Consider the following 27891-nt stretch of genomic DNA (forward strand, 5'->3'; position numbering starts at 1 on the left):
GTAAAATATTTAAAAAAACAAAAAAACAGTGATGGTTGCTGGATGATCGAATACAAAAAACAGCAGATATTTACACTAGAAAATTCAAACCAATTCAAGTGAAATATAGGACAAATTAATATTTAAATCAAATTATTTGGCAGCATTAATATCAAATTTTGCCTTGTATGGCAAAAACAAAAAAAACTTTTGCATGTGAATGTCTTAATCTGGTCCGGCTTTTAAACTCTGCAGTGGAGCCAGGAGCACAGGCGTCTGTTGCAAACATCAGCTCATTTCCTCACTGGTTTAGACTGGGATGCATACTGGGATGCATGAGGCCGACATACACAAGCAGTGAGCACCGTCCGTCAGTGCGCCAATGTACGATCTATTGGCATTAGCTTTTATCTTTTACTGTCAAGGTTTACTGCAACATATTCTGCTTCAGCATGTCTTTAAGAGATTCCTGACCAACATGATATTATTTTTAATATTAAACAATATATTGGCAGATATAATAATAACAGATTTGCTTTGATTAGAAACATCGCACTTGGCCATGATTCTGCATTTCTATTGTTATTTCCTCATGTCTTCTTGACATGCATTTGTTCTCTTTTTCGATATTCACATGGTTTTCACACTTTCCCTGCTTTCCACTACATCTACTACAGCTGTGCATATTTTCAATAATCAATCAATAGCTCAAATGATGTCTACCATTGTTTTATTGAGGGCTGCTCAATCCTTTAGTCATTTTGGTCTTGTCCCTTTTTTAAAGCTACTAATTGAATCTCAGGCCGAGCTCTTTCTGCTCTGTCTTTCTGCCAAGAATACTTCCTGGTTCCTTTGAAAACTGGAAGTTCACATACAGAATGTTGTATCAACTATCATCGTAGGTTACGAAGGCTCCCGGCTTTAAATGGGATTTTTACGAGCAAGAGCACATATTTTCATATGGAAATCTGCTTTCCTGTGAGTCACAGCGCCACAACATCGGATATTGAGCTGGTTGTGTTATTTCCATTAAAGCAGACCTCCCCCCTGACCCATACATGCATGTGGACCCGGCACTTCACCCTGCCAAGTAAAAGGAAATGACTTTCCCACATGTCTCCTCCATGAACACACGTAAGTGTTGCTGTCTGAATATAATAACCTACTTGGCTCCACTGAACCGTAGTGCTGGGGAATGTCCAGTACAGGCAGATAACAGCAGGAGCACAAAACAGCATGTTGCAAAGTTTAATTTTGCCCATCTGTTGTAGGCTATGTAGACAGCAGATATCTTCGGGGATGGATACCGCAAAACCTGGATAAAATAAATATCCTATCTGCAATGCTTGATGTAAGGGAAAGAATTTTTCATTATGGGCTAAACTGACCCTGCAAAACTAAATGCACGTAACATCTACATCTCGTACTATAACCACTTCGACCAGAATATTGATACTACTTTCAAAAATAATAATAAATAATCTGTCTGTATACAATAGGTGTATTTCACTCCAATGTTTCCCTGTAAACAAATACAAAGTTTTTCTGTCTATTTGGTATCTTTAATAACTCTTAAAGTTAAAATGAATCTGGTTGTATTACAAAATATTTTATTGTGTTTACCTATCCTTGCTCAGCTGCATTGTCCTTTTTTTTTTACTGTTTAACTAATTCAAGCTTAAACTGAAATTGTTAAGATGGATTTATTTTTGGACAAACGCATTAAACATTACTTTGTCAGAACAACGACTTCTGCTTAATGTTTTGAATCGAATCACGTGAGATTAAAATGCATATTACCTAAGATACAATTACAAAACCCTTTAAAAAAACATTTACGTGGCCTTTTAAACCAGATCTGAACTCAACGAACGATTCTCTAATGACGTCACGTTAAGGGTAATGTAGCTTAGCTAACGTCGGCTAACTTAGCTAAAAAGCCAACGTTACCTTTCAACTTCGAGAAAAAAAGTGGAAAGTTCTCTCTAGCGTAGCGACTAATGTGTATATAGATACAATGTATATACTGTATATATATATAGGTATATATTTCCACCCACCCACTACTTTTGCGCGTGTGGCGGCCTCATTCTAAAACTCACCACCCATCCAAAGTCGTCCAAGTCCGCCGGCCCCGGTCTCCTCCTCGCCCCGCCCCTGCGCGGCTCCCTGCGTTGATCAACGGCCTTCGGAGGCGGGGAACGAAGTCCCGCTACTTTCTCCTCCATCTCCGTGGACCGAACCGCCCGTCTGCTGCTTTCCCCTCTCTCGGTCTCTCTCTCTCTCCCTTACAAACAACATGGGCGTCGTGGGCCTCGCGTCGGCCGTGCTGTTGGCCGCCTTCGTCGCCTTGTGCTCCGCCGGGCGCGCGGACGCACCGCGGGGAGTCGCGGTCGGCTTCGTGTTTGACCCGAAGGCGAAGTGCGACCCGCAGTGCGACCACGGAGGCATCTGCATCCGCAACGGCACATGCTTCTGCTCCAAGGGCTACGAGGGAGAGACCTGCCAGTATGGTGATGTTACACACCTTGTTTCTCTTCTTCTTCCGTTGCGTTTGCTGTATAAACACACGTTTGTTTTCCAGACGTCAGTAAGAAATGTACAATAGGCTCTAGTATGTTGCACCCTGTAGATAAATTAGAGCTTGTTCATATTTGGGCATAATACAATGACTGCCTTGAGTCATAATTAAGTGGAATGTAATATGCAAATGCACCAAAGATGCATAAATAAACACATTTTTAATGTTTAAAACATTACGCTCAACTCCTCTTCTTTCCCTTCCTACGTTTGCAGTTATCAAAGATATAACCTCTCCATCAAGAGTAATTTCAAAATGTTGTGTGTTCTTGCATGAATGTAAAATACAGCCAACTGTTATCCCAAATGTAAGAACGGAGGAGCATGCCTTCGCCCTGGAAAGTGCAGATGTCCTCCGGGATTTGGAGGCAGATACTGTCACAAAGGTAAGGCCTGGTTTCTTGCGTGGTTCGGCAGAATCTGAAAGTCAGTAAGGAAATCCGTCTTAATGCATATCGGTACATTTCGACACACAGCTGTCCCTTTCATCAGACACACACCAGATTCCTTCTGACCTCCAGTCGAAAACTAGAGCAGCTCCATTTGTCCCCCCAGTAACAGAACTTCAGCAGTTGTTCACTAAGCTTTTTAAAGTTGGTTATATTATATTTTCCAGGGGCATAATGTAAATAACGAGCATTTAGAGCCTGTATTTTTTTTTACAGATACATTTCATGACTCCCCAAAAAAGACACAAATCATGTTTATTAACCAGTATTTCTTTAATTCTCCCAGATTTCTAGTCAATTACTGGAGAATTAAACTAATCAAGCTCCCATAAGTAAAAGAAACCGCTGGTAGGCAACTAGTGACCAGGCGTCCTCAGTACTCTCTAAGTAGGAATAGACATTTTGAATTTTAAAGGGGTCAAAAGCAAAAAGAAACTATTTAAAGAATATATTCAACTGGCGGTTAAATAAATAAACCATGTTTTTTTCCCCTATTGATTAGAAATCGTGTCCATGTCATGTATGTACGTGTAAAACCGCGTGGTCCGTGTGTGTCCTTTGGCAGTGACGTGTGACGGGGGATGCTGGAACGGAGGAGAATGCATCGCTGTCAACGGAGCGGCCAAGTGCATCTGCCCCTCCAGCTGGGCCGGCTCCAAATGCCAGGAGGGTCGGTTCATGGCTGTTTCTAATCAGTCTTTTAACACCAAATGTCAAAATCCCCAAATGGAGCCGGTCTCTACGCTGGGAGCCGCTGACCAGCAGCCCGCCTGCCAAAACATTTTATCAGCAATTCATCCAATTTAGGGGTTTATCAATGGCCTTTCAATTGACTGCTTGTGAATGGCGGCTCTTGGCAGTAAATTGGACTTTACAGATTTCTCGGAATTGTATTAAATGAGATAACTGTTGGTAAATTGGAGAAGCAAAAAAAAACCCCAGCTCAAATGTGTTTACTCGCTCTCTTGCAGAGTTAAATAAGAAGACCGATTCCACTGTAGGCCTAATACTGAGCTACAGCTTGCAGCCTGTTAGCTTAGCATGACAAATAAAACAGCTGGCCTGACCACAGTTCATTGTTTTAATGCCTCCGTTTTTAAACAGATTACACAAACAAGATGTAAAATAGGTGTTTCCCCTTTATTCCGGTCTTCACGCTAAGATAAGCCAAGCTAATTGGCACTTAACCATTCCGCTAATGTAATTCCTGCATCCAAAGCATGTTTCCGCCTCCAGTACATTTGATTTATGTAAAAGCTGAAGCTCAGATTTGTTCTCTGGGATGCTAAGAATGTCTTTTCCGTGGTTTGTCCTCCTGGCAGCGATCTGTCCCCAAGGCTGTAGGAACGGGGGGATCTGCGTGGCTCCAGGAATCTGCAGCTGTCCGGAGGGATGGCTGGGTGGCGCCTGCCACACTGGTGAGTTTCAGACCGGTACCAGAGACCAACAGCTTCCGCATGCATCAAGTGCACGTTTCTAAGCATGATTCCTTTTTCAGTATTTGGCTTAGCTTGTCCGAGGTTTTGCTCCTGTTCCGTTTGGGTTGTGCTTTCACACGCTCCCTGTAAACTGTCTACATCTTAAAGAGAAGATGCCAATAGACCAATCTGCCAAACAGCTGAGAATGAAATATATATATATATATATATATATATATATCTCAGATGTTTCTGCTGAGGCAAAGTTTTCCGTGTTTTTCCAGATGTGTGAGACGTGGAAACGCTTCTCACCAGTTTCTGGATTTGTGTTCAGATTCACAAGCTCATCAGTCATTTATTTCTTTCACTTTAGCTTTAACAATTTATTAATTCTGTCTTTGTTATCTTTGGTTTGTTTTCATATTGTCTATAGCTGTGTGCGCTCAGTCCTGCCTGAATGGAGGGAAGTGCATCTCTCCAGACAAATGCCGCTGTCGCCCCCCTTTCTCTGGCCCTCGCTGTGAGGAGAGGAAGAAGTCCCACTAGGGCTGGGGTCAAAGGTCAATGAGGCCCAATCAGGGACTTCATACTGATGAGGACATTTCTTATGTATTTCTTTTTAAAGAAACCTTGAACCTGTGTAACGTTCTCATTTGGTTGTGCAAACACGTACTGTAATTTGTGCCATGAAATGAATAAAAGTGAATTGCATTAATTATCAAAGGACATTTTCTTTATTCTTTCAAATGTAACTTATACAACAGTGTCATCTGGTGTCAGTTCTTTTTTTATATAAAACAAAACGCTAGATATAACAAACGGGATCATTACTTTAACAATCAAAACATATATTAATAAAAGCAAAAAACTCAATTACAATGTTAATTGCAGCGTATGACATTGTATTTAATCTGTGGGAAGTTAATGATGTGTACCATCAAAATTAGCCTTAACTTATATAGTATCCTTGCATTTATTTTCTCACAAGTGAACAACAGCGTGCATCAGTTCTGTAAAAAGGCTTTAATTTGGCTTAATGGTGAAAAAACTAAAACTAAAAGCTTGCTGGTAATAAATAACCTGCAGCTGGCAAATAAATCACCACTGCAACAGAACAGATTTGTCACTTTACTTATTTTACATACTAGTGTGCAGTAACACTCACACATCTGTCAAAAGCCTCTGCTGATGCATTCACCAGATGTGTGTAACAGTGAGCCTTGAGGTAGTGATATACCGGCACAGACAAGTATACATACATCAAGTCCCTCTGTTAGCCTTCAAATGTTCACAAAGCCACACACATCAACCAACACGCACACACCCAACAACTCACAATGCTCTCTTCCTGCTTCGTGCATTTCGTAGCTTCTGCCGACCCGTCCTCTCATTTCTTCCCCATCACGCTTGCAACGCCTGTAAAGGTGCAAACATAACTTCATCCCAATTACATTTCACATTTTTCAATATTTCGATCATCTTTTTTGATGCCTGAACAGAAGTCAGTGCACCTCGTGTTTTAGCGTCACATTGGAGTCGCGCAGCTGAGCGTCCTTCCCTCCAAAGACGTATTATAAAACACAGGAGGTCATTTAACATCACTCAGCGCGGCTCTGAAGCTATTTCCACAATCCTAGAGGACTAATAATCATATTTCTTTCATATATCTTTCATCAAAATAAATGTATACGTGGAAGAATGCTATTTAACATTGAACATCATGTAGCAGCTGAAAGCTGTTTGTTGTGTAAAGACATGGAGGGGTAACGTCATTTTCTCGATGAGAAGCGGGTTAGAAGTGGGAACACGGCGCTGACCTTCAGTGCGCAGGTGAGGCCGTTGTAGCCTCTCCGGCAGTGGCAGTAGTCGGGGAGGACGCACCTCCCTCCGTTCAGGCACCGCTGTTTGCACACCGCTGGGGGAGGAATCGATATGACAGGAGTTAACACCTGTGATTACATGAACCAAAAGGAGAAAATGCACTGATCTGTTTCTTCCTCCCCCCCCGCGTTGTGTTATTATGAATGAACTCACGGGTTTGACATTGGAGACCCCCCCAGCCGGAGGGACAGTGACAGGTGTTCGGCCCCAAACACTCACCGCCGTTTTTACACTTCTGCAGGCAGACGGCTGCAGGGAGAAGAGCAGAGATGGAGGCTTGAATACAGGCTGCAGCAGCCGGATTCTATGAACAAATCTACCCACAATGCATCCCTGTCACGACCTCAGTACAGTGACGAGACCTGGACGATAAGTCTTTACAAAGTGACCCACTCCGAGCTCCACCAGTCAAATGCTTTCCTCTCAAAAGGGTTTAGTAAGGGGGCCTCACAGGTGCAACAATTAACTGGTAATGTTTGAATAAAAGTTGAAGACAAATCGTCTACGCGTCTAAATCACAGCCAGTGAGGATTTCTAAGCGCCCACGAGCCAATAATCCTCTGAACTGGAAGCCTCTTTCATTTGATGTATTTCCTGTTTTATGGTGGGACACAAGACCATTTCAGAGTATGTTTAGCTGTTTTTGCGGTTTTGACATGAAGGCAAAAGGAATTGAAAGAAAGTATCGTGTGTATTATGGCAAATAGAGTGGAGTATGGATGTTGGTTTTTAGTAACGTCTTCCTGTGGTTTAAGCATATTTTTTTGCTGCTACCCTATTAACTAACATTTCCGATTTCAACATTTGTGGAAAATGAGATGATTTCCCCGTCCCGTAAAGTGTGTTAACCCCTTCCTCTCAAACCCTAACGAGACCCCCAAGAAATGTTAACAAATGCCGAGCGAGTACACGACACCGCTGCACGATCGCTACATCGCCTGTGATGTATTTGCCGCCTGTGAATAAAACACGGTCACTCACGTATGTTGCACCTCTTCCCTCTCCATCCGGACGCACAGGAGCACGTGTGAGGTCCCACACATTTGCCTCGGTTCATGCACATTGGCTCACACACACCTGGAACACATCGGATGATACAGATAGATAGATTAACATCTGGAGACGCGCAAGGTGTCACTCACAGATAAGTGATCGTACTCACTCTTTTGGCACCTTTTCCCCGTGTAGCCTTCAGGGCACGAGCACACGTTGTTCCTCATGCACTGACCCCCGTTCTTACAAGGAGGACTGCACACAGCTGAGGAACACAGTACAACCAAACCGTAAACATGTCAGAGGGATCATAAGAAGGTCAATCAGAGACTCTAACACCGACATATCCTCCAACCTCTTGATTATTTTGTCATTGCGAATGGCCTACAGTTGGTGAGGTAAAAACGTGATATGATCAATGGATAATCAGCACGTTTTCAGTGAAAATAAAGTTTGCATCAAAAGTGCAGAAATCCCTTGCAATTATCCTTCTTAAAATATGTCCTTCCTGCAGCAAAAAAACATAAAAACCAACAAAAGGAATAAAAACATTGTTGTCACCGAAACACTCTCCATAAAAGTCCATTGAAACCCTGACTAAAGTTGCAGTTTTGTGCCTCACAGTGAATAAATGTTGAAGGGAACACAATGTCTCTCAGGACCTTTGTGATATCAGACCTGTCACGTTGTAGTTTACATCCAGATCCGTCGCACATGTCACGACCCGATCGTTTTATCCTTGTCAGCGTATGAATTATTGAGTTACAGCCCACGGGTTAAAAAGGTCGTCATGACCTCTTTAAACATATAAATAAATATAAATAAATTCTAAATCGGTTCATCCTCCTTCCTGGTGCTTCTGAGATTTATCAATAAAAGTAAGTCTCGTTGTGTAAAAGAACCTCCTCAAAGATCCAATTCCACCAATGGAATAAAACGTATCGCTGTGATAAATATTCCTTTTTTTACCGATCTGACACTGAGAGCCGTAGAAGCCGCCGGGACAGGCGCAGATGTTGGGCTTCGTGCACGCTCCTCCATTCAGACAGACGGGGTCGCAGAGGGCTGCAGGAGGCAAAGCGGCCGTATTCAGATTCTCACACCTTCAATGTTTTGCATCTCAAGCTTTCTTTTTCAAACCCAACAGCCTACGGCAGAGAAAAGCCTGCACGCCGTACGATTGACTGTCCGGTCGGATGCGTGAAATATTACACGCTGAGCGGTTTGGGCGTCGCGTTGTACCTGAGTTGCACGTTGGTCCGTACCAGCCGGGTTTGCACTTGCAGACATCCGGAGAAACGCACTTGCCTCCGTTTTCACAGTGCCTGTTACACACCACTGAAACAGACACATGATCAGAGAATTTTGAAAATGACTTTGAAGCTGGTGTAGACGTGAGCCAGGCGGCCATGAGCGCCATTATTTTGGTAACTTTGAACGAAAAGTTGAAAAAGTAAATGAGCTGAAGGTCAAACTTGAAGGAAAACAAATCGGCTTACTGGTATTCTGAAGGGTGCAAATACACATATCACATATCTCGTTTGTCTAAAAACTAAAATCGAATAAATCCCCCGGCGACCCTCCCACACCGGCCCCTTGAAACACGCACGGTGGACACATCAGACACCATTTCACCCGCTCAAAGCGCTCAAGTTGATCTCACTGATTTCACATCTGGGTCCCACGTAGCCGTAGGGACACGTGCACAGGTTCCTGGCCAGACAGGTGCCTCCGTGTCGACAGGGCGGCTCGCAGCTCGCTGACAAACAAAAACAACGCAGGGATCCGGATCGTACCACGTCATAGGATTATTCTGCGGCATGTCAGACATATATGTGAACATGAGCTGGGGTTTACCTTCCTCACAGGTGGGCCCCCCGTAGCCTGCGGCACATTCACACACGCCGGGCTGCACACACTTCCCCTGGTTCTTGCAGTCGGGTCGGCACACGGCTGAAATTGAAACAAAGCTGTACTTCTGCTCAATGACAAACACGTAAGAACTCTGACTAAATGGTTTCCGCTCTCACCAATGTGGCAGCTGTAGCCGGTGTAGCCCTCCTTGCAGGCGCAGGTGTTGGGCAGCGTGCACTCCATGTTCCTCCCACACTGGTACCTGCACACAGCTGAAATCAAATCCGGAGTTCACGCCAAGAAATCCACTCACGGTGAGGAGGAAATGCCACTCCAATGCGTCAGTAATGCACCTTTACATGCGACCCCGTCCCCGGTGTAGCCGTACGGACAGCGGCCACACCTGAAGGAGCCGGTGATGGTGGGCTCACAGGGAGCGCCGGGGAAGCAGGGGGAGTCGGCGCATGCCGGTGACGACCCCCATTTGCCCCCCAAGGGGGGCAGGTCGGGGGTCAGGCCGGGGGTCAGGCCGGGGGTCAGGCCGGGGTACAGCTCCACCTCCGCTGGGACGCCAGTTGACAAAACTCTCCCGGCACTGGGGATGGCGGCCTCTGGTCCGGTGCGCCTCTCAGCGGGTCGTCTGGGAGACGATGGAGAGGACGGAGAGGACGAAGGGGAAGTGGGAGTCGTTTCTTTGCCGGAACTTGATTTGGTGATGAAAATATGACCGTCAGCGCCGCTGGCGACTGTAAAATACGGGCAGTTAGAGGACAGGACTTAACGAACACAAATATATTTCACCATTAAAAGAGAGCGAGAGAGAGAGAGTAAGCAGTGAAGGTTTTGGACCCGCCCACTCACACAGCATTTGGGATAATTTTATTATAAAATTAAATGGAGTATGTATAAATATACAGGTAAAGCATTTTCAGCTGGATTCATGGCATGCACTTGTTGTATAAATAAACCTACTAATATTATTATTAGTCTGACAATTATTATATTATTGCCATGACTGGATAGACATGACAAAATACATAACTTAATGAGAATGTATATCTATTTTCTCCTGTTGAAATTTCAATTTAGATTTAAAAAAAGTAAAATTTAAAACAACCATTGTCACATAATACAATATAAATATATGCTGTATGTATATATTCCCTCTCACCTGTCGCTGTGCACGTTCGCCCGTTTCCATGGAGACCAGTGGGGCACGGTCCGCAGACGAAGCCCGCCGAGACGTGCGTGCTCTCAAAACAATGGACCCCCGGGTGACACGGTCGACTGGAGCAAGGCGACGCGCCCGAGGGTCTGGGCCTCGGGGGAGCCTGCGGTACCCGAGCTGCAGAGGTCATCACTTTGACCGGAGGGTCGACCACATTGATGGAAGGAACAAACAGGAATTTGCCAATTCCATAGGAATAGAAATCAATAGGAATACCTATCCTTGAGCTGCGGCTGATTAGCGTTCGATCGCCCTTATTTAAAGGGACAGTGCTGAAATCTAATCATTAATTATCCAGCACTTACGTGTGCATATTTTCCCGTCTCCTCTGTATCCTTGAGGGCAGATTCCACAGACGAAGGAGCCAAACGTATTGTTACATCCCACTCCGGGGAAACAAGGCCGAGAGACGCACTCGTCCATGTCTTCTCTACATGTATGACCTGAAAGCACACAGAATAACGCCGCTTAGCTGAAAAAAACAACTATGAACAGGGAAAGATGTGTTAGACACATTTGTTATATACTCTGTTCGGTGCAAAAGAAAGGGGCAATACGTTTGATTCAACTAAAGTGCAGTGTGACCGTGATTTAAGAATTGCTCACACTACATTTTTGGCTTCTAGCTTGTTATTAAGAGGTCTAAAAAGGGAAATGTAGTTCTTCTTCAACCAATTTCTTAGTTGAGTTGTTACAGGTGATCGTTACAGGTAGCAGAGATCTGGGGATTACATGCCACTATCTTGTTATTCTTGATAATTGCTGCTTCAACGGTTCAGAAGCATCCAGCTGGCACGTCTTTGCGTCTCATTTTTCTGTGCACTTGCAAGGAAACTAATGAAGCGATCGCCTCAACTTCAAAAACAAGATGCAGGTTGTAAGATAAAAAAAAACTTCACACATCCCTCGACGCCCGCTTCAAAGTGCGGCCCTGCAGACTCAGATCTACCGAGTCTTCTGAGCCTTCTACTTCTGGGTGGTCCGAAGGAAACACCTCGGCACGTCGCCGCCCACCTGTCATCCCAGCGGGGCAGACACAGGAGAAGGAGTCGGGTCCGTCAATGCAGCGGCCCAGCCTGCAGGGGTTGGGCTTGCAGTCGTCGACGTCCACCTCGCACCGCTCCCCTTTAAATCCATCCGGACACGCGCACAGGTGCTCTCCGCTGCCGCGGGGGAGGTCGCCGTTGGTCACACAGGTGGCTCCGTTGAGACACTCACACGGGCGCACTGACACCTGAGGAAGAGGGGGGGGAAGAAACTGAATAATCACACCTGCAAAAAAAACACGAAACATGCAAAGAAAGGAAGTAGTGGTGGCATTAATAGGAATCAAATACACAATTAAATACATAAAAATACAGTTTTACATTTGTGTTTTCTGAGATATTTTTGTTTGCAACTGAAAGCAACTCATTTATTTCCTGTGCACAGGAAACATCCATCAACACAAAACTAATTAAAGTGATTTAATTTTACACAACATGGTCAGAATTACTGCATAGACAACCTCACACCGTGGGCGCCCTCTAGTGGGGGGAAGAAGCCAAGCTTCTGTATTCATTGAGATCCAAAGGCTGTGGGCCCCTCACTCATCTTAAATGACTTACACATGTGTTCATGTGAATATGAAACAAAAGGCAAAACATCTAGAGAAATATTTACCAAGATAATTATATTTAAAGAATGATTGATTAGAGGAAAGAGGAGGAAAGACCTTTGAAGTGTATTTATTTATTATTTTATTGACACTTGCTGTTTATTGTTTACTTAGTGGGCGAGAATCTGTGAAGCAAGGAGCATTCAGCTCACAGCATGTGCATTACCTGTACAGAGGTTACCTGTACGGAGGTTACCTGTTTGAGGTTACCTGTGCGAGGTTACCTGTGCTGAGGTTACCTGTGCGAGGTTACCTGTGCTGAGGTTACCTGTGTGAGGTTACCTGTGCGAGGTTACCTGTACGGAGGTTACCTGTGCGAGGTTACCTGTTTGAGGTTACCTGTGCTGAGGTTACTTGTACGGAGGTTAGCTATGCAAGGTTACCTGTGCGAGGTTACCTGTGCTGAGGTTACCTGTGCGAGGTTACCTGTACGGAGGTTACCTGTGCTGAGGTTACCTGTGCTGAGGTTACCTGTGCTGAGGTTTCCTGTGCGAGGTTACCTGTGCGAGGTTACCTGTGCTGAGGTTACCTGTGCTGAGGTTTCCTGTGTGAGGTTACCTGTGCTGAGGTTACCTGTGCTGAGGTTTCCTGTACGGAGGTTACCTGTGCTGAGGTTACCTGTGCTGAGGTTTCCTGTGCTGAGGTTACCTGTGCTGAGGTTACCTGTGCTGAGGTTACTTGTGCTGAGGTTACCTGTGCTGAGGTTTCCTGTGCAAGGTTACCTGTGCTGAGGTTACCTGTGCTGAGGTTTCCTGTACGGAGGTTACCTGTGCTGAGGTTACCTGTGCTGAGGTTACCTGTGCTGAGGTTACCTGTGCTGAGGTTTCCTGTGCTGAGGTTTCCTGTGCTGAGGTTTCCTGTGCAAGGTTACCTGTGCTGAGGTTTCCTGTGCTGAGGTTTCCTGTGCTGAGGTTTCCTGTGCGAGGTTACCTGTGCTGAGGTTACCTGTGCTGAGGTTTCCTGTGCAAGGTTACCTGTGCAAGGTTACCTGTGCTGAGGTTACCTGTGCTGAGGTTTCCTGTGCTGAGGTTTCCTGTGCTGAGGTTTCCTGTGCGAGGTTACCTGTGCTGAGGTTTCCTGTGCGAGGTTACCTGTGCTGAGGTTACCTGTACGGAGGCTCTGGTTTCAGCTCCACAGCTGTCCGTCACCGTGAAGCGGAAGGTGGGAGCGTCCGTAGCTTCAGCTGAGGTCTTCCACGCCAACAGGCCGGCCGGAGACAGAGACGCGCCCTCGGGACCCGACTCCAGGGTGAAGAGCACCACTGAGCCCTCGGGGTCCCGGGCCTGTAGCTGGTAGACGAAACTCTCTCCCTGGAAGGACTGCAGGCGAAGCGGCAACGACTGGAGCTGTGGAGGCTTGTTCTCTGAGGGGAAACAGGGAGGAGGTGGGAGACTGTGGGTGAGACGGTTCTCCCTCTGCAGGCCCAATTTGTCTTACACTCAAACATAAAAGATAAGAATTCTTCTGACAGGACTATCTTCTGATTTAAGCTAATCAATAATGTGTCTACATCGGCTCGTGAATTAAAGTAGAGTCAAAGCAAACAAATACATTATATCACAGACTAAAAATGAATATATTGTTTATAACGTAGCTTTTCTGCTACCATACTTTCATTAAAGCTCTTCTTTTTGCTCTTTATTTTGTTAGCCTTATTTTTCTCATCATTATGGTATTTTTTGTTGATACTATCATATTGCATTTATTTAAAAGGGACCAGTGGAGAGTTTACTGGTAATAACATGAGAGAGACAATGTGATGTGCATATTTTCTGTGTTCTGATCATCTGATTTCAAAGTGTCAATAATTTACGTTATTTGCTGTTTTCAATGGTAATTTTCCACATGTGACATACCCACGGTCAGTGCACGTATTGGTTGAAACCAATTTAAAGAATGCATTATACATTAATACTTAATTGCTGTTTTTAAACACTAAAATATCAACGTCAGCATTAAAATTAAAATGCTCCAAAATACTAGACTGCGCGTTCGAATTGGAATGTTGACAATCGTTACAAAAAGCCTTGAACCGCTTCATTCTACCAAGCTTTTCTTTTTAAATCTCACATAGTACAATGTAGCCTGGACGGCTATGTCCAGGCTGATGACAGCCTGGACATAGCCGTCCAGGCTGATGACATTAAACATGTACGTACTCTCCGCTATGGACCACGTGTGTTTGGACGAGTCTGGGCGACATGCGAGGCAGGCGCTGCTGGGACTGGACTCGCCCTCGCTGTAGCACAGGCCGTCAATGCTGCAGGTTCTTTCCTGGGAAACAAAGACCATAAATAACAAAACAATCACGTTCAGTGTTGATCGTTGATATATGTTGGCTTTGGCTTTTTCCCTTTAAGACTGAGCTGAAAATATGTGTTGTATAAAAATATAAATACAAATAAAATAAAGCAACAGAAAAAAAATGCAGTGAAAATATGATTAATTTCTTTACCGTTTAATCTTATCTCATTTATAACTTATTCACTTATTCATTGTATTTTTAACCGTGTTCTGGACAAACTGACACAGAAGTTACTGACAGAAGTTAAGACAGTTAGAGGACGAAGGAAAAAGCCTGGAGTTGCTGCTACGTTTGGTTCCCTGTCTTAAATGAAATATCACTGTGAAGACAGCCGTCTCACCCTCAGGGTGCAGAGGACTGGAGTGTGGAGGCTGCAGATCTGGCAGGCTCCATCGTAGAGAGTCAGTATCTTGGCGTTACTGAAGCTGTAGCCGTCATTGGAAACCTGCCGTCAGCAGAAGCTTGATTACCGTGGATCGCTGGGAAAAGGCGTCCAACTGAGCATTTGAACGACATGCTGGTCCTCCTCATTGAAAAATGTTCTCAACCGAAGCGGCGTCCAAACACCAGTAAACATTCACATCTGTCTGCGTCTCATTACTGCAAGTGCAGGTTCACTGTGTGATCTCACATGGGGAGTTTTTGAGATAGTGAAATAAAAACCTGCAAAATAATAGTAGAATTGTCAAGAAGGGCCGACGGTGACCACAGCGGAAAGAAAGTAGAAATAAGAGCTCGGTGAGATAAACCAGAGTAAGAGGCCCATACTACCGGCTTGGGATGGATATTTCTTTACAGCGGAAGAGCAGACGTGACTAACTTTGATCTGCCAGCGAGCCAGCGGTCTGTCCGTCTCCGTCTCCGGCTGCGGGCCTGCGGGAGTCCGGCTGTCGTCAGGGGGGAGCCGGCACTCCAGAGCCGTCACGTCCAGGAAGACGGCCGGGACGAACCGCGGCTCGTCCAGAAGCCAGGCCCCGTCCTCAAACTGGCAAACGGGTAAAAAGAGAGAAAGAGAGGGAGAGAGAGAGAGACCAATCCAAATGACAATGAATTAAGTAAACAATGTTTACTTAATTTAAGGTCACATACATACACAAACATCATGTTCATTTCAAAATCAGGTGACAAGCCAAGAACGCACACAGAAGAAGAAGAAGCGCAAAGCACGTATACCTTTTCTTTGACAAACTCACACTTGAGCTCGTAGGAGTCCTTGAAGCCTTGGCCGTGGACCCGGAGAGGGGAGCAGTCTCCCTGCCGCACGTCGCACAGACCCTCCTTCTCCAGCTCAGTTATCTCTGGGATCTGGTCTTCACAACGTCAACAGCAAAATCAGCCTTTTACAATTAGGATTCACAACCGACATGGCAGCAACAAGCGCCGGCTTCAGTGTGTTACCAGAAAGCACGCCGCAGTCATAAGACCCGAATCCCGGGAAGCAGACGCAGCCCCGCTCCGAGCACTGGCCGTTGCCGTTGCACAGGTCGGGACACCTGAGGACAGCCAGAACGTCCTGGTACTCCGTCCCTCCGCCCCTCTCCTCCGTCAGCCTCCTCTCGCACTCGTTTTCCAGCAGCGGCACGGCGGCGTTCAGCCACGACTGCTCGTCCTTCAGCCGCAGGTCGGCGACGCACATGGCCTCCGCGCGGGAGATTATCGACTGGTCCAAGAGGCTCCGGCAGCCCAATGCTACGCCCGAGCCCGCCACGGCCCGTCGGCACTGGGTGCCGGCCCGCCGCTCCGTCAGGCCGGAAGGTGTGGGCCACTTGGGGAAGGCGTCGGGTGGAGCCGCTGCTTCGTGGTCCTCCGGGAAAAAGTAGGTGAAGGCCTCCAGGTCGGACTGGCTGAGGCTCTGGTGCGTGGAGTCCGAAACGTACCGCTGGGTCCGGCGCTGGCTGCCAGCTCCATCACCTCCGCCCCCTCCGGAGCGACCCGGAGGCAGCGGCTGTCTTTCGCCCTTGAGCAGCTCCACCGAGCCGATGTACTCCGCCGTGACGTCCAGGGCGGGGATGACGCTGGGGAGGCGCACGTTGCCGTGAGGTGAGCAGGTTGAGTCGGAGGAGGAGGTGACGGGTTGAGAGGAGCGGCCTCTGGGCGAGGAGAGGCGGGGCCCGGCCCGACAGTCGCAGTGCTGGCGGGGGCTCAGCGCGCTCAGGTGGGACGGCTTGGTGTCGAACAGGCTGCCGCCCGGGGGGAGCCTTACAGGGGAGATGGCAGTAAGGAGAAACCAGGATTAGATAGGGGTGGGGTCTTTGCATGGCCTGACAGGGGCCCCCCAAAAAAATCACATGGTGGTCCTTTGTGGGCCCTGGGATCTGGTTTCAAGGTCATGGCGCCTGGTTGGCAATCCAGCCTTGGCGCTTTTGTGTATACAAGAAAAAAAGGATACTAAAGACCTCCTATGAAAAACGCCCACTCACCTCCATTCAGAAATAAAAGTGGGCAGGTGCTCCACTGTGGCGCCCCCTGCTGTGTGGAGCTCGTTGTCCAACCGCCCGTCGAAGGTCCCGCAGAGGCCCTCGGTGTGGCCCCGGTCCGAGCCGGGGGCCCTCAGCGTCAGACTCATTCCCCAGTCCGACACGTCGGCGCGGACGAACGCCCCCGACGAGAAGGCCATCTGCCCGGCGGGCGAGGACGACGGCATGAAGGCAGAGAGCATCCGGCTACATTCCACAGGTCACATTTCGTGTGCATAGAGATTATTTATCATGAAGGGTACGTAAGCCGCACAGGGCTCCCCGCTCACCGTGACTTTGCGTCCCTGGTAGGACTCGGTGATGCGGACGCCGCTCTTGCTCAGGTCTCTGTGCCTCACGGACAGGCGAGGTCGGGTCTCACCCATCTCGCCGTTGCACATGTCGAAAGCCACGACATCGCCGCCGTCCCTCGCCGCAAAGCCGCACGCGCACGAGGCGGCGTGCACGACGCTGCCGCACTCCCACTGACGGACGTGGACCTCGAACGGCCTTGCGGTGCTCTTGTAAAGGACAAAGGTGCCTACTTGGTAGTTGTCGTAGTGCCTGAACATAAAGAGACGTATTCACAGACGCCGTTCCGCCTTCGTATTGTCACACAAAACTATGTTACAAATCCCTTAATAATTTAATCTAAGTATAGCACATTTTCTGATACGCGTAAAGTATGTTTCCTATTTAACCAAACAAGTACCTGCCATCAAATGTGATGATGTGAGGATCAGTGAAGGAGTAGCAGTAGGCGGAGGGGACATCCTTCACGGTTATCTGGAATGACATTCCTATTTAAATTGTAGTGAAGAACATTCATGTGCTTTAATTAAAGTAACCCACTTCTGCCTCTTTTGTCTTATTTTCATGAGTTCACAAAGTCGCCCCCAAAAAACGTGCAGACTAAGCATCATAACCCTTGATGAGTCAGTGAGGAGGGTTCAACATTTGCCGTGTCCTGCTTTGAAAATAATTGAATAAAATGTTACCAGTTTACCTCAACTGGTTTTGGGGAGTATCCGTTCCAGAGAGAGTTCTGCGTGACGATGGATTTGACGGAGATCTGCGTCGTCCTGTTGCCATCTTTGACAAAGTCGGTGACGGGGCTGAAGTGGATCAGAGCCCGGCTGCAGACCCCATTCCTGCAGGGGCCCCGGGACAGCTCCACCACGCAGGAGGACAAAGACACATCGGCGCCCAACGAGCCCTCGTCTGTGACATGACGGAGGAGCCAGGCAACTGTAGATACATTTGTGAACTGCACACAGATGTTGACGACGGAGCAGCAAGCGCTCACCTGTGCTGCTTGTGCTGAGCTGCAGAGACAAAGTGCACCGCTCTGTGGACGAGGACGACTCCTGCGGACACGGGACAGGCACTGTGCTCTCAACCAGCAGCTCATACAGCCTCCCATCCTCAGAAACACTGCTCTTCTCTGGTCTTAGCTACACAAAACACACACACACACACAGATACATATACATACATTGAGAGACACCATACATGAATATATATATAAAACATCCAGATACTATGATGTACCATAATCCCAGCAAAGAACTCCTGACTTTGCACCGAAGCACCACGGACATTGGGCGAGTCCAGGAGGAAACTGGAGCTGGAGCAGTAAATCTGAGGAAGGGGAGAGAGAGGAGAGTTTAAATAAAAAATTATATATATTGACTTTTTTCAGCTAATATATATTGGCTCTTATTCAATGGCAAATTATGATCAAATATTATTTTTGTTTCATGACAATTTTCAAACTGATATTTTTTTCCATTTTTACACTTTTTTATTTTTATTTCATGATATTTTTATACCTATTATATTTTTTACTTATTTTACCATGTCATTTTTCAACCAAATATTTTTGATTGATTGATTGATTTTTTCAAATTTGATTTTTTTTCTTGACATGTTTACACTTATTTATATATACATTTTTTAAAACTTTTTTGTCATGACATTTTTAGACCAAATATTTTTAGACTTTTAAATAACAATTTCTTACTGGAAAATGTCTTCAAGACTTTTTTATTCCTGGCCCTTTTTGACCTAATATTTTTGGGATTTCTTTTCCTTCCATTATTTTTCTTCTTTTCAGACCTTGACATTTTTTCAGCTAAATAAAGAGAGAGGGGAGGGGGGAGTGAAATTGAGAGAAGGAACAGAAGGAACTCCACAGCAAATAAAAGGAAAACAAATCCTGGCTGCACAAAAGGTTTTATAGTTAAGGTCTGGTCACTCAGCGACTCGCCGGCAGTAAAACAAAACGGCATGTTGACAGGTTTCAATAATAGCTTCAGTCACAAAATCTTTGATTTACGGAGTCAGTCTTATTTCCTTGAATGATGGAAAGAAAGAAAGAAAAGTCAAGTCAAGTCATTTTATTTTGTATAGCCCATAATCGCAAATTACAAATTTGCCTCAGAGGGCTTTACAGTCTGTACACATACAACATCCTCTGCCCCAAAACCCACCATCGGCACAGGAAAAACTCCCCAAAAAATGAAAAAACTCTTACAAGAGGGAAAACTATTCTCTTCCTTTTTCTTTCCAGATGTTTGTATCCCGAGGTAGCTATTGCTATTTATTATTATATCATTTTCTCCAACCTGTCTAACATCTTTCAAATTTGAGAATGTTTTCTTTTGGTTCATCCATTTATTTTAATTACGATCATGGCTATAGGTGTAAATTACTCCAAGGTATTTCTATTCCGGTCTAACTTCCCTCATCTCATAACTAAAATCCTGGGATGAGAGTAACCATTCAACCCAATGCAAATAAATTCAGACTGTTAGAAATGAAATACCGTCAACAAAAATGAATAGGATGCTGAAAAATATACCAACTTGTGTTTTTATTTTATTTGAAAGAATTATCTCTGCAGATCAGCAAGAGAAAAGGGAAAAATGCATCCCACCTTGTCCCCCAGACGGAGGTTGAAGCCGTCCAGTTCGATGTAGGCGGAGGTCCTGATGGTGGTCTCCTGTTTGAGGTCCTCCTTCCTGCCCTCCAGTGAGAGGCGGGACCAGGCTACCACGTAACCCAGGGAGCCGTTGGAGCTGCTGCCGAAGATGCACTTCAGGTGGACGGAGTCTCCCGTCACCTCCGGGACAATCACCGGCGCAGACGGAGGGGGAGGCCGCTCTGCCGAGAAGAAGGAGTGGCTCTATTAGCGGGAGCCAACACGAGGATATTTGTGCAGTTAATTATCCAATAAGTTATCATCCCAATACAGCTGTTTTTGAGCCTTTATTAAAGGGCAGAAATGAAAGTATGCTTTCTTTAATATTTCGTTTGAAAATACACCTGGTCTCCATACACCGTACTTTTGATCTGGAGCTGTTTTTTGCACTTCAAGCAGGCCCTCTTAATTTGAATTAATGGACGTCTTTGTGGTATCAGTTTGTGAAAGGCCCTCTACCCTCACATGACAGTGGTCCTTTGTCCAGAAAGAGCCAGACTCAACGCCATTCAGGTTCAGATATCAAGCATGTAGCGAGTTCTTCCAGGGAGGGAGGAGGCTTTTACAGCAACATATCAAAGCTCATTGTATTGGAAGGAGATGCTCAATTAGAACGTAAGGGTTTACTTTGTCGACTTAGTTGAGGTGTTCATGTATTTTTGGCCTCACTCTGTCAAAGTAATACAACTTTATTTTAAATGAACTTTGTCATGACTGAGAAATGCAGCAATGTGTATGCAGAGGAACCCAGCTTACACTGAGGAACATGAAGTAATGCGTGTTCAGTACGGCCTCCACTTCCAAAGCACAGCAACCTGAATTCTATTATTCAAAGATGTTCTTCAGAGATATTTCCTCTTTCCCTAGTTAAACCTCCCGGCCCCTTTCCGGCCAAGCGGACACCGGTAGTGTGTGTGTGTGTGGGGGGGGGGGGGCACACATGCTCGCCTCATTAAGAGGATGCATTCCTGACCACATGGCAACTCCCTGACCTCCCCGATTGTCGCGGTGTTTGACCTGACGCGGGCAGACAGGCGTAAGCTATGAACACGGCAGCGGGGTCCTCACTTTTACACGTCCCATCGGCCCCATCGGGGCCGCATCCCGGCGACGCCGCGGGCGACGCGTCCGCCATCTCTGTTAGGAGAAACAGGAGAGCAACATAACAAGCAAATGTCATGTGATCTTGTGATCGGCTTGCAATGCAGTGACACTTTTTTATTCACTAAGCATTCACACTTATTCACTAAGTATTTTTCCCGAAATGTGATTAGGTGGGGGAAATTTTGGCACGTTTACACCTCAGTCTGAGTACTACGGTATGTTCTCGTGACAGCGAAACATCAACAAGCAGATTTGAGCCATTTGTATTTGAGAGCTGAGAGCACTAGAAACACGTTCCGTTTCTTAATCAGTGCAGATTGTATATTAAACTGAAGGTAGCTATGGCAACAGCGCTTTTAGCTGCCATATCATTTAACGCTCAGAAGTCAAACGATGGTAATTGGGTCTGCTATAAAGCTTAATACTTAATAACTCTGTCAAGAAGTGCGATGCATTTTTCATGCCGTATTCTGCTGTATGAATGTGTGAAGCATTATAGTCACAGAGGGTTGAATTATTTTGATGCAAAAGTAGTAGCCTTGGAAAACTAGTTGAATTTTCCATTTGCACGTCATTTAGAAAACAGCTGCCTCTCTGACTTTTTCCATTTGCCTGACGCATTCGTTGACGTGAGGATTATTACAAAAACGGATCTCTTTTGTTCCCGACCCACCCTGAGCGCAGTATCCCATGCATCCCTGCGTGGGCTGCAGCAGGTACACATAGAAGTCTCCACAGTTGCGCACGGTGACCGGGATGCGGAACATGCAGCATTCTTTGCTGAGGCCCGCGAAGAGCTGCCAGGCGGCGCAGGCCGTCAGCTGCCTCACCTCCAGGGGCCCCGGCAGAGACTCGCCGTCCCCCAGGGACAGCCAGACAGGCGCCTGAGTCCCGCAGTGGTTCACCTGGAGGTTTGCAGGGGGAGAAGAACGACAGGGAAACACCATTTCACTCCGGTTCTTTGGCTCGACTAAGGCTGGTTTCACGCTTTTTTTTTTCTCAGCGCCTGATCGGAAATACGTATGAAAAAAACGAAGAAACAATGAGCATTAATTGCCTCTTGCCTTTGAAGATGGGGGCCGACGTGCGCAATCACTTTCAGCTCGTGTATCAACAATCTTTCTGTTTGATTTGATTTTGGCAGTGGTGTTTACGAGAGTCCATTCTGACAGTTATTAACAATAACCGGATCAGAACTCAACCGTCTCCTTAATGATGAACTTGTTTAACGATGAAGGCCGTAAAGAGCCAACGGTATCACATGGAGACGGTTTCATCGCCGGGCTAAAACGTCCTCACGTTGACTTTAACGCTCGTTGTCACAGCTCGTTCTTCCTGGTTTGGTGAATCCATAAAGGTACGCGCCATCGTTACGATATAAACATCACGTTATTGTGTTACACAGAGCAGCGATGCCCTGGGAAGGAAGAGGGGGCGGGAGGGTTACACTTCAGAGGGATCCGGCAGGCTCCACACAGCAAGACGTCCTCGAGAAATGAGGCCCATTTCTGCTCTCCTCATGCACTCTCCTTCATAAATATGTACTCTCACACACACACACACACACACACACACACGTTTTACGTAAACGTCCACAGATATTACGATTAAAAAATATCTAACATTTATAATAGAGCAACAAATCCTCACCAGATGCTTCTGAAAAGGGTTCGACAGTGATTGGCGTGATCAAATTGAAATGCAGGGTCAGGTGGACTGACCTCTGACCGGATTTTGGAGACTTGTTGCAGAATTCAGCAAATTCAGTTTTAAAAACAGAAATTCCCAAATCACTGAATAGGAAAAGCGGTGCAACCTAAATGCTCTTTGTTAGAAGAATGAGCACATCTTTGCTGCGACTGAGGAGCGGATTTAATTTAATTCATTAATGAGGCTGCACAGTTTATTACAAATTGTATTTCTTCCAAGTCATTCTTCAAAGGTTTTATGTAGCCATTGATGTTTAACCATTTCAGTTAAATGGTAAGCAGATTTCTATTATGGAGCGTATTAAGAGTAACACAGACGGTGTGCCGGTCATTTACCTCCACACAGCGGGTGGGCATGCTGGCCGGCTTGTCAAAGATCTGGAACTGGTACCAGCCCGGAGCGAGGGAGTGGTCGCAGATGAAGTCCTGCAGGGCCGACTGCTGCAGCCAGCTGGAGCTGAAGGTGGTGCTGCGGTAGGGGTCCCGGAGGATGGAGTGGCCGCCAGGCGCACACTCCGCGGGGGGCTCTGCAGGTCCAGCCGGAGAGACGACAGTACCAATGATGGAACACACGGACTGACAAACAGTGAACTGTGGACGGCCTCCGTTCAGCTGGACGATTTTCAACATAAACTACTCAAATTTCAATTTCAAAGCTAAAAAGGTCATGGAGAGTTTGATTTTTATCACTGAGGATGTGAATACAGTTACTGGATATCTTCTTTTTTTTAAGATAAAATAGATGTGTACAAGTAGAGCTGAACGTAAGGCAGCTAGCTATAGACACACTACAAAATATTAAGTTAAATATTAAATTAAAAAGCCAGTTAACATATCAGCAATAAAAACATGACATCCTATACCCAAATATATACGGTATATACTTAAACCATCGTCTGAATCAAGTAGAGGTGATTCACCTGACTCAGGTGAGTTTTCTGGGAAAAATTAAACTGACGATGTCACATACTTTTAACTTAAAAAAATATCAGCAATCAACGTGTTGATTAAAAGCCTTTAAAAAACCTTAAATAAAGAGTGGTTTTTTTTACAGATTTAAAGGAGCCCTGCAGGTTATTGACAGTTATTCAATCATTCAGCCACCCTCCCTATAACCACAGCCTCTGTTAACATTTGGGGGCCTGTCCTCAGGTGTTTATTGTGCCTCCATGTTGGGGACAGTGATGTAAACAAAGGGAACGAGGGCGAGGAAACAGAGTAGGGATTCCTGTCACAGCTTCACCTGATCGTATGGTCTGTGGGACAACAACTCTACTTTTACCTTGAAACCCCAGTAAACATAGTAAACATGAGTTTATGGCCCCAGTCCTGTAAACGCCTGTAAAATGTCTTGTTTGGCATTCGGTTGCCCTTAGTTACACCCTCCCGCGTCACTTTTGGTCGCAAAAAAACAAAGACGGGGACGGACAAAGATAAGAAGAAGATAAAAGCTTTTCCAGAAGTGTGTGACCAGTTGAAACATGACCACATAAGTGTAAACGCCATAAAAGTGAGAGCAGAAGAAAAAGATGTAATGCGTAACCGTGGAGATAGCAGCTGGCTCCTGTGCAGAAAGCTTCAGCCACGTTTTCTGCCCCGACCAGAGAGGTCAAGTGTTAAGTGAAGGGAATTATTATTTATGGGGTTTTCTCTAGCAGGATGTGACAGCTGGAGCTGTAACATACTACATACATGTATCCTCAGTGTATTTTACACGCACAGAACTGTCTAAACGAAAGACGGCCTCTTTATGTTCAGACCTCGCTGGAGTGGAAAGGAGCCCTAAACCTGCTACGGAGAAAAGAAAGGTCAAAGGTCAAAGGAGGGGCCCTTAAACACGCTGTTTAAGGGTTCAAGGATCGTTAGAGGGGACAATAAAATAAAACTGGAACATCTTTCAAACCGAGGACGTCAATTAGACCTTCGGATGGAGGGTTTCAATGGAGGGAACCAGAAGAATCAGATGCTGAGTGTGTTCCTCTTCTGTGTGGTTGGGTTCAAATAACGACGGAAAAATATGGAAAGGCATCATGTGAACGTAAACGTTGCTTTCTTCTGATTATTTAAGGCTGGTTAAAGAAGCAAAGCCAGAGACTTTGAGGCTTTTCAAGGAGGAAACACCAGCCTGTTCTCTGGAAAACTGGAAATTCAGAGGGAGGCTGGAGGTTTAAAGTACGGGACAATAGAAGCCTGAACATGATGGCAAAAGCATATAGGCCACCAAAGCGGGGGCAAAGATGAGGACCCCCCCCCTCCTGTCCTATAAACCAAGACGTCCCCCTGACCACAGAGGTCAAGTGAAAGCTGTCAAAGCCAGCGAGAGACGTCCTTCAAGTCTCAAAACCTCCAACGGTCCAACCCCCATGTCGGGTGAAGAAAGGGAAAAAAAGCCCCCATGGCAGCAGGAATCTGCCCCATGAGACCTGGAAGTATGTCAGCAACATGATGGATGAGACGCTGCCAGCTTCTTTTTGGCAGAGGGACAACAAACCTACAGGAGGACTCTGAGCTCTTAAATATTAGTTTTTAATCACAATGTTTTCTTCTTTTTAAAAAAACAAAAGATTTGTTTAGTCTAACAAGCTGCAGAACAACAGTCCGTGATGGATCAGTGAGCTTACCTGTTTGAGCGCGCATGACGTCAGCGGGGAAAAGCACGACGCACGCGACGAGTTTAAAAACGGCCTCGAGTCTCATCGTTGATCCCGAAAAGTTCCTTTCCGTCCTCTGTCCTCTCTATCCTCTCTGTCCTCTCCGTCCTCTGTCCTCTCCGCCCGTCGCTTCCTTCTCAGCCGACCCGAAGCCCGAGTGGAGCGGGAGGAAGTGCGGAGGGTCTCGCGGACTGACGCCCCCCCACACGCACACGCCCCCTCCCCACGGACACCACAAAGATCCTCAGAAACCTCAGAAAACACTGACACCGGAAATGAGTAGTGTACTTATGCACTAAAAATAAAGTACATAAGTACATGTTTTACTTTCATGCTTTCTGGAGGTTGTACTTCTACTGCGAACTAAATACAACAGCTACTCATTAGTTTTTTGACTTACTTATTTGTATGATGTGATGCAGTACTATGCAACTACCACATGTATCTTAAGATGGTTTCACATTGCTGAAGTACATCTAAAAAGTATTCAATTACTCACATGTGTAAAAGAAGAATAATACTAAAACATTATTTTCACTTTTAATTTCTCAGAAGGAGGACTTCATGATCAAATATCTGCTGAAAAAAGTCCCATCAATTATCTGATGGACAATGTCTGTAAGCTTAAATAAAGCAAAGGGGGGATTTACCATTAAACATAAAAATAAAGGTCACATTGTCAATAACAAAAGGTTCTTTAGATCCTTATTCACTGTAAAAATCACATTGTACATGAGGTAATAATGTCTTTGACGTTCAGGAACACAATGTTTGGTGAAAGGTGTATTTACATTTTAATTAAGTGCAAAGCTTACATTTTATATTCCTCATTTTTTAAACAAAAGAGATGAACGAAGGTAAAGCAACACAAACCTAAATGGCTTTGCAGGCGTCAGTTGTCTGCATCCCCTTCAAACGTTACAGCTTCAACACTACGATGTGAATGGACTGATGGTCCATTCATGAAAGCTCACAAGTGACCAGCTAGTTATGTTTTATAAGTCAAGCCTCCAAACCACTAAAACAGCTGGCCCACATGTTACGTTTCTCACAGAGAGTGAGGAGTGGAGCTTTGGATGGGTCCTTTCCAAACGGCTGCTTTCCATTCTCACGCTTTAATAGAGCCGGAGCCCATGACTCTGTCAAACACTTGAGACAGATATCGCTACGGGAGAGCAAATAAGAAACACAGGAAGCAATGGCTCAATTTGTACTGTGAACAAATGTACATTTTGTACGCATTGTGGAAAAGCGTTTTCTTTGTTGCAGTGGCCGGTTCATTCAGGGATGTTAAATTGAAGATTTATTCGACAGCATAAAGTCAAGTATGGGACTCCATACAGGAATCCAGATTCAACAACTATACTTTTATTAATAATTCATGCATAGCTGAAAATAATGACAAGTAAAGATGTCTTCAGTTTAGTCCTAAACTAAAAGTTATACGGTTCACAACTAAATAAAACCAAAGAAATCAGGAAACATTTTAAGAGCTGCTTCAAGATTGATTGATTTTGCTATTGATTTGCTGTTTTTCATGCAAACTCTCAGCATGATCATGATTTTAAGAAAAATAGTCATCGATGACTATTTTTGTAAACTGTGAAGTTTCATTAAGACGATATCGTGTGATTTACAACAAATGAACCGTCCGGCACAGTGATTCCTGCAGGGAGAGGCTGTGCAGGTCGAATGAGCGATACAACCCCTCCCTCGTAAATCTCCTGGAATAGCCATCAAGTAAAAATATAAAATAAAATAAAACTTTCTTTCTGTATGCTTTTAGCTCTCAACCGGCCTGCAAAACATGGAAAACATTAGCTTTGAGAGATCGTATGAAGAGTTCATGACATAAATGAGTCGCTAGGAGCAAAACAACAGCGGCAATAAATGGGGATAAATGCTGCATGAGCTCATTCTGGGGGGGGGGGGCTCTCTCATTATACTCAGACGTGGGTAAAATGGTGCCACTGCAGTGGCCCCTGGGAAATGTGATATTGGCTTAGTGACGCAGGAAATGCAGACTCACCTTGTCCTCCACCACTGACACAAAACGATCGCACAACTCATGTACCCACTAAGATATTCCTAAATTCTGAAAGTTTAAACAACAACTTCTCCACCACCTGCAAACAAAACCTCAGTTGAAATGAACATCTCTGCACAGGTCTCTGACTCCCACCCGAGGCCCCTCGTGTTCAGTAAAGGGTGAAGGTGCCTTTTTTTTTAAAGCTCTTTGGAGCGATGGGCTCCCCCCATCGCCCCCGTCAGAAACCCCGTGGAGGAGATGGGATGGATGCGTTAGGCACAGACCGTGTTTCAAGTAACAAAAACACCGTAAAAAGAGGAAACCTTGACTTTGCGACGAGGGACAGTGAGGAGCAGAAATGCTGCCTCATTCCCTCAGGGCTCGTTCCTGCAGCGTGAAAGTGCCTCAGAACTGTGCAGCACTTCAGTCCCGGGAAACGTTCCTAATTGTTCTTTCCGCTGAGTGCGTGTTTCTTCTGTAATCGGCCCCCCTTTGTGCAACGTTACTGTAGACGGGGGGAAAAGTGACCTCAGAGCAGCTGGGTCACAAAACAAGCTATTTCTGCTGCGGCGCTCGGCCCTATGGGGGATGGATGGGAGGTGGGCGTCAGAGGAG

The 27891-nt window shown here is 45.6% G+C and overlaps 2 protein-coding genes across 5 annotated transcripts; one reads left to right on the forward strand and one right to left on the reverse strand.

Annotated features, from left to right (window-relative positions):
* seraf (Schwann cell-specific EGF-like repeat autocrine factor) lies at positions 1–5149 on the forward strand. Its single transcript, XM_040164409.2, has 5 exons — positions 1–2492; positions 2850–2945; positions 3574–3678; positions 4331–4426; positions 4860–5149. Exons 1-5 carry the CDS (start codon positions 2279–2281, stop codon positions 4970–4972), a joined length of 624 nt encoding a protein of 207 aa, XP_040020343.2. The 5' UTR covers positions 1–2278; the 3' UTR covers positions 4973–5149.
* On the reverse strand, positions 5136–25452 carry vwde (von Willebrand factor D and EGF domains). 4 transcript variants are annotated; one of them, XR_013453623.1, is made up of 31 exons: positions 25218–25423; positions 22933–23123; positions 21561–21792; positions 20852–20920; positions 19739–19965; positions 18352–18441; positions 18107–18254; positions 17807–18021; positions 17513–17586; positions 17091–17364; positions 16765–16961; positions 15743–16542; positions 15518–15654; positions 15165–15329; positions 14685–14789; positions 14199–14313; positions 13146–13402; positions 11397–11616; positions 10688–10825; positions 10326–10514; positions 9508–9900; positions 9331–9416; positions 9158–9253; positions 8964–9059; positions 8543–8638; positions 8270–8365; positions 7470–7565; positions 7289–7384; positions 6461–6556; positions 6244–6341; positions 5136–5842 (listed from the first exon to the last, which is right to left on the reverse strand). XR_013453623.1 is itself a non-coding variant. In XM_078094632.1 (31 exons), the coding sequence occupies exons 1-31, from the start codon at positions 25291–25293 to the stop codon at positions 5828–5830; spliced, it is 5193 nt and encodes a 1730-aa protein (XP_077950758.1). In that variant the 5' UTR covers positions 25294–25452; the 3' UTR covers positions 5136–5827. The 4 variants fall into 4 exon arrangements, 3 of the variants coding, with proteins under 3 accessions (XP_077950758.1, XP_077950757.1, XP_077950760.1); XM_078094632.1 differs by having other exon boundaries at positions 9331–9426; positions 25218–25452; XM_078094631.1 differs by having other exon boundaries at positions 9331–9426; positions 10326–10499.
* Between the last annotated feature and the right edge of the window lie 2439 nt (positions 25453–27891).

This window comes from Gasterosteus aculeatus, chromosome 20 (genome assembly GCF_964276395.1).
Source record: "Gasterosteus aculeatus chromosome 20, fGasAcu3.hap1.1, whole genome shotgun sequence".
NCBI lineage: Eukaryota > Metazoa > Chordata > Actinopteri > Perciformes > Gasterosteidae > Gasterosteus > Gasterosteus aculeatus.

What these genes read in the sequence shown, in the direction of transcription:
- seraf (XM_040164409.2), top strand. Translation starts at nt 2,279, where the DNA reads ATGGGCGTCGTGGGCCTCGCGTCGGCCGTGCTGTTGGCCGCCTTCGTC. An exon ending in CGGCTCCAAATGCCAGGAGG is followed by an intron (nt 3,679 to 4,330) that starts GTCGGTTCATGG and finishes TCCTCCTGGCAG; the next exon opens with CGATCTGTCCCCAAGGCTGT. An exon ending in GGGTGGCGCCTGCCACACTG is followed by an intron (nt 4,427 to 4,859) that starts GTGAGTTTCAGA and finishes TATTGTCTATAG; the next exon opens with CTGTGTGCGCTCAGTCCTGC.
- vwde (XM_078094632.1), bottom strand. Translation starts at nt 25,293, where the DNA reads ATGAGACTCGAGGCCGTTTTTAAACTCGTCGCGTGCGTCGTGCTTTTC. An exon ending in AGTTCTTTGCTGGGATTATG is followed by an intron (nt 18,255 to 18,351) that starts GTACATCATAGT and finishes TGTTTTGTGTAG; the next exon opens with CTAAGACCAGAGAAGAGCAG. An exon ending in AAACCAGAGCCTCCGTACAG is followed by an intron (nt 11,617 to 13,145) that starts GTAACCTCAGCA and finishes CCTCTTCCTCAG; the next exon opens with GTGTCAGTGCGCCCGTGTGA.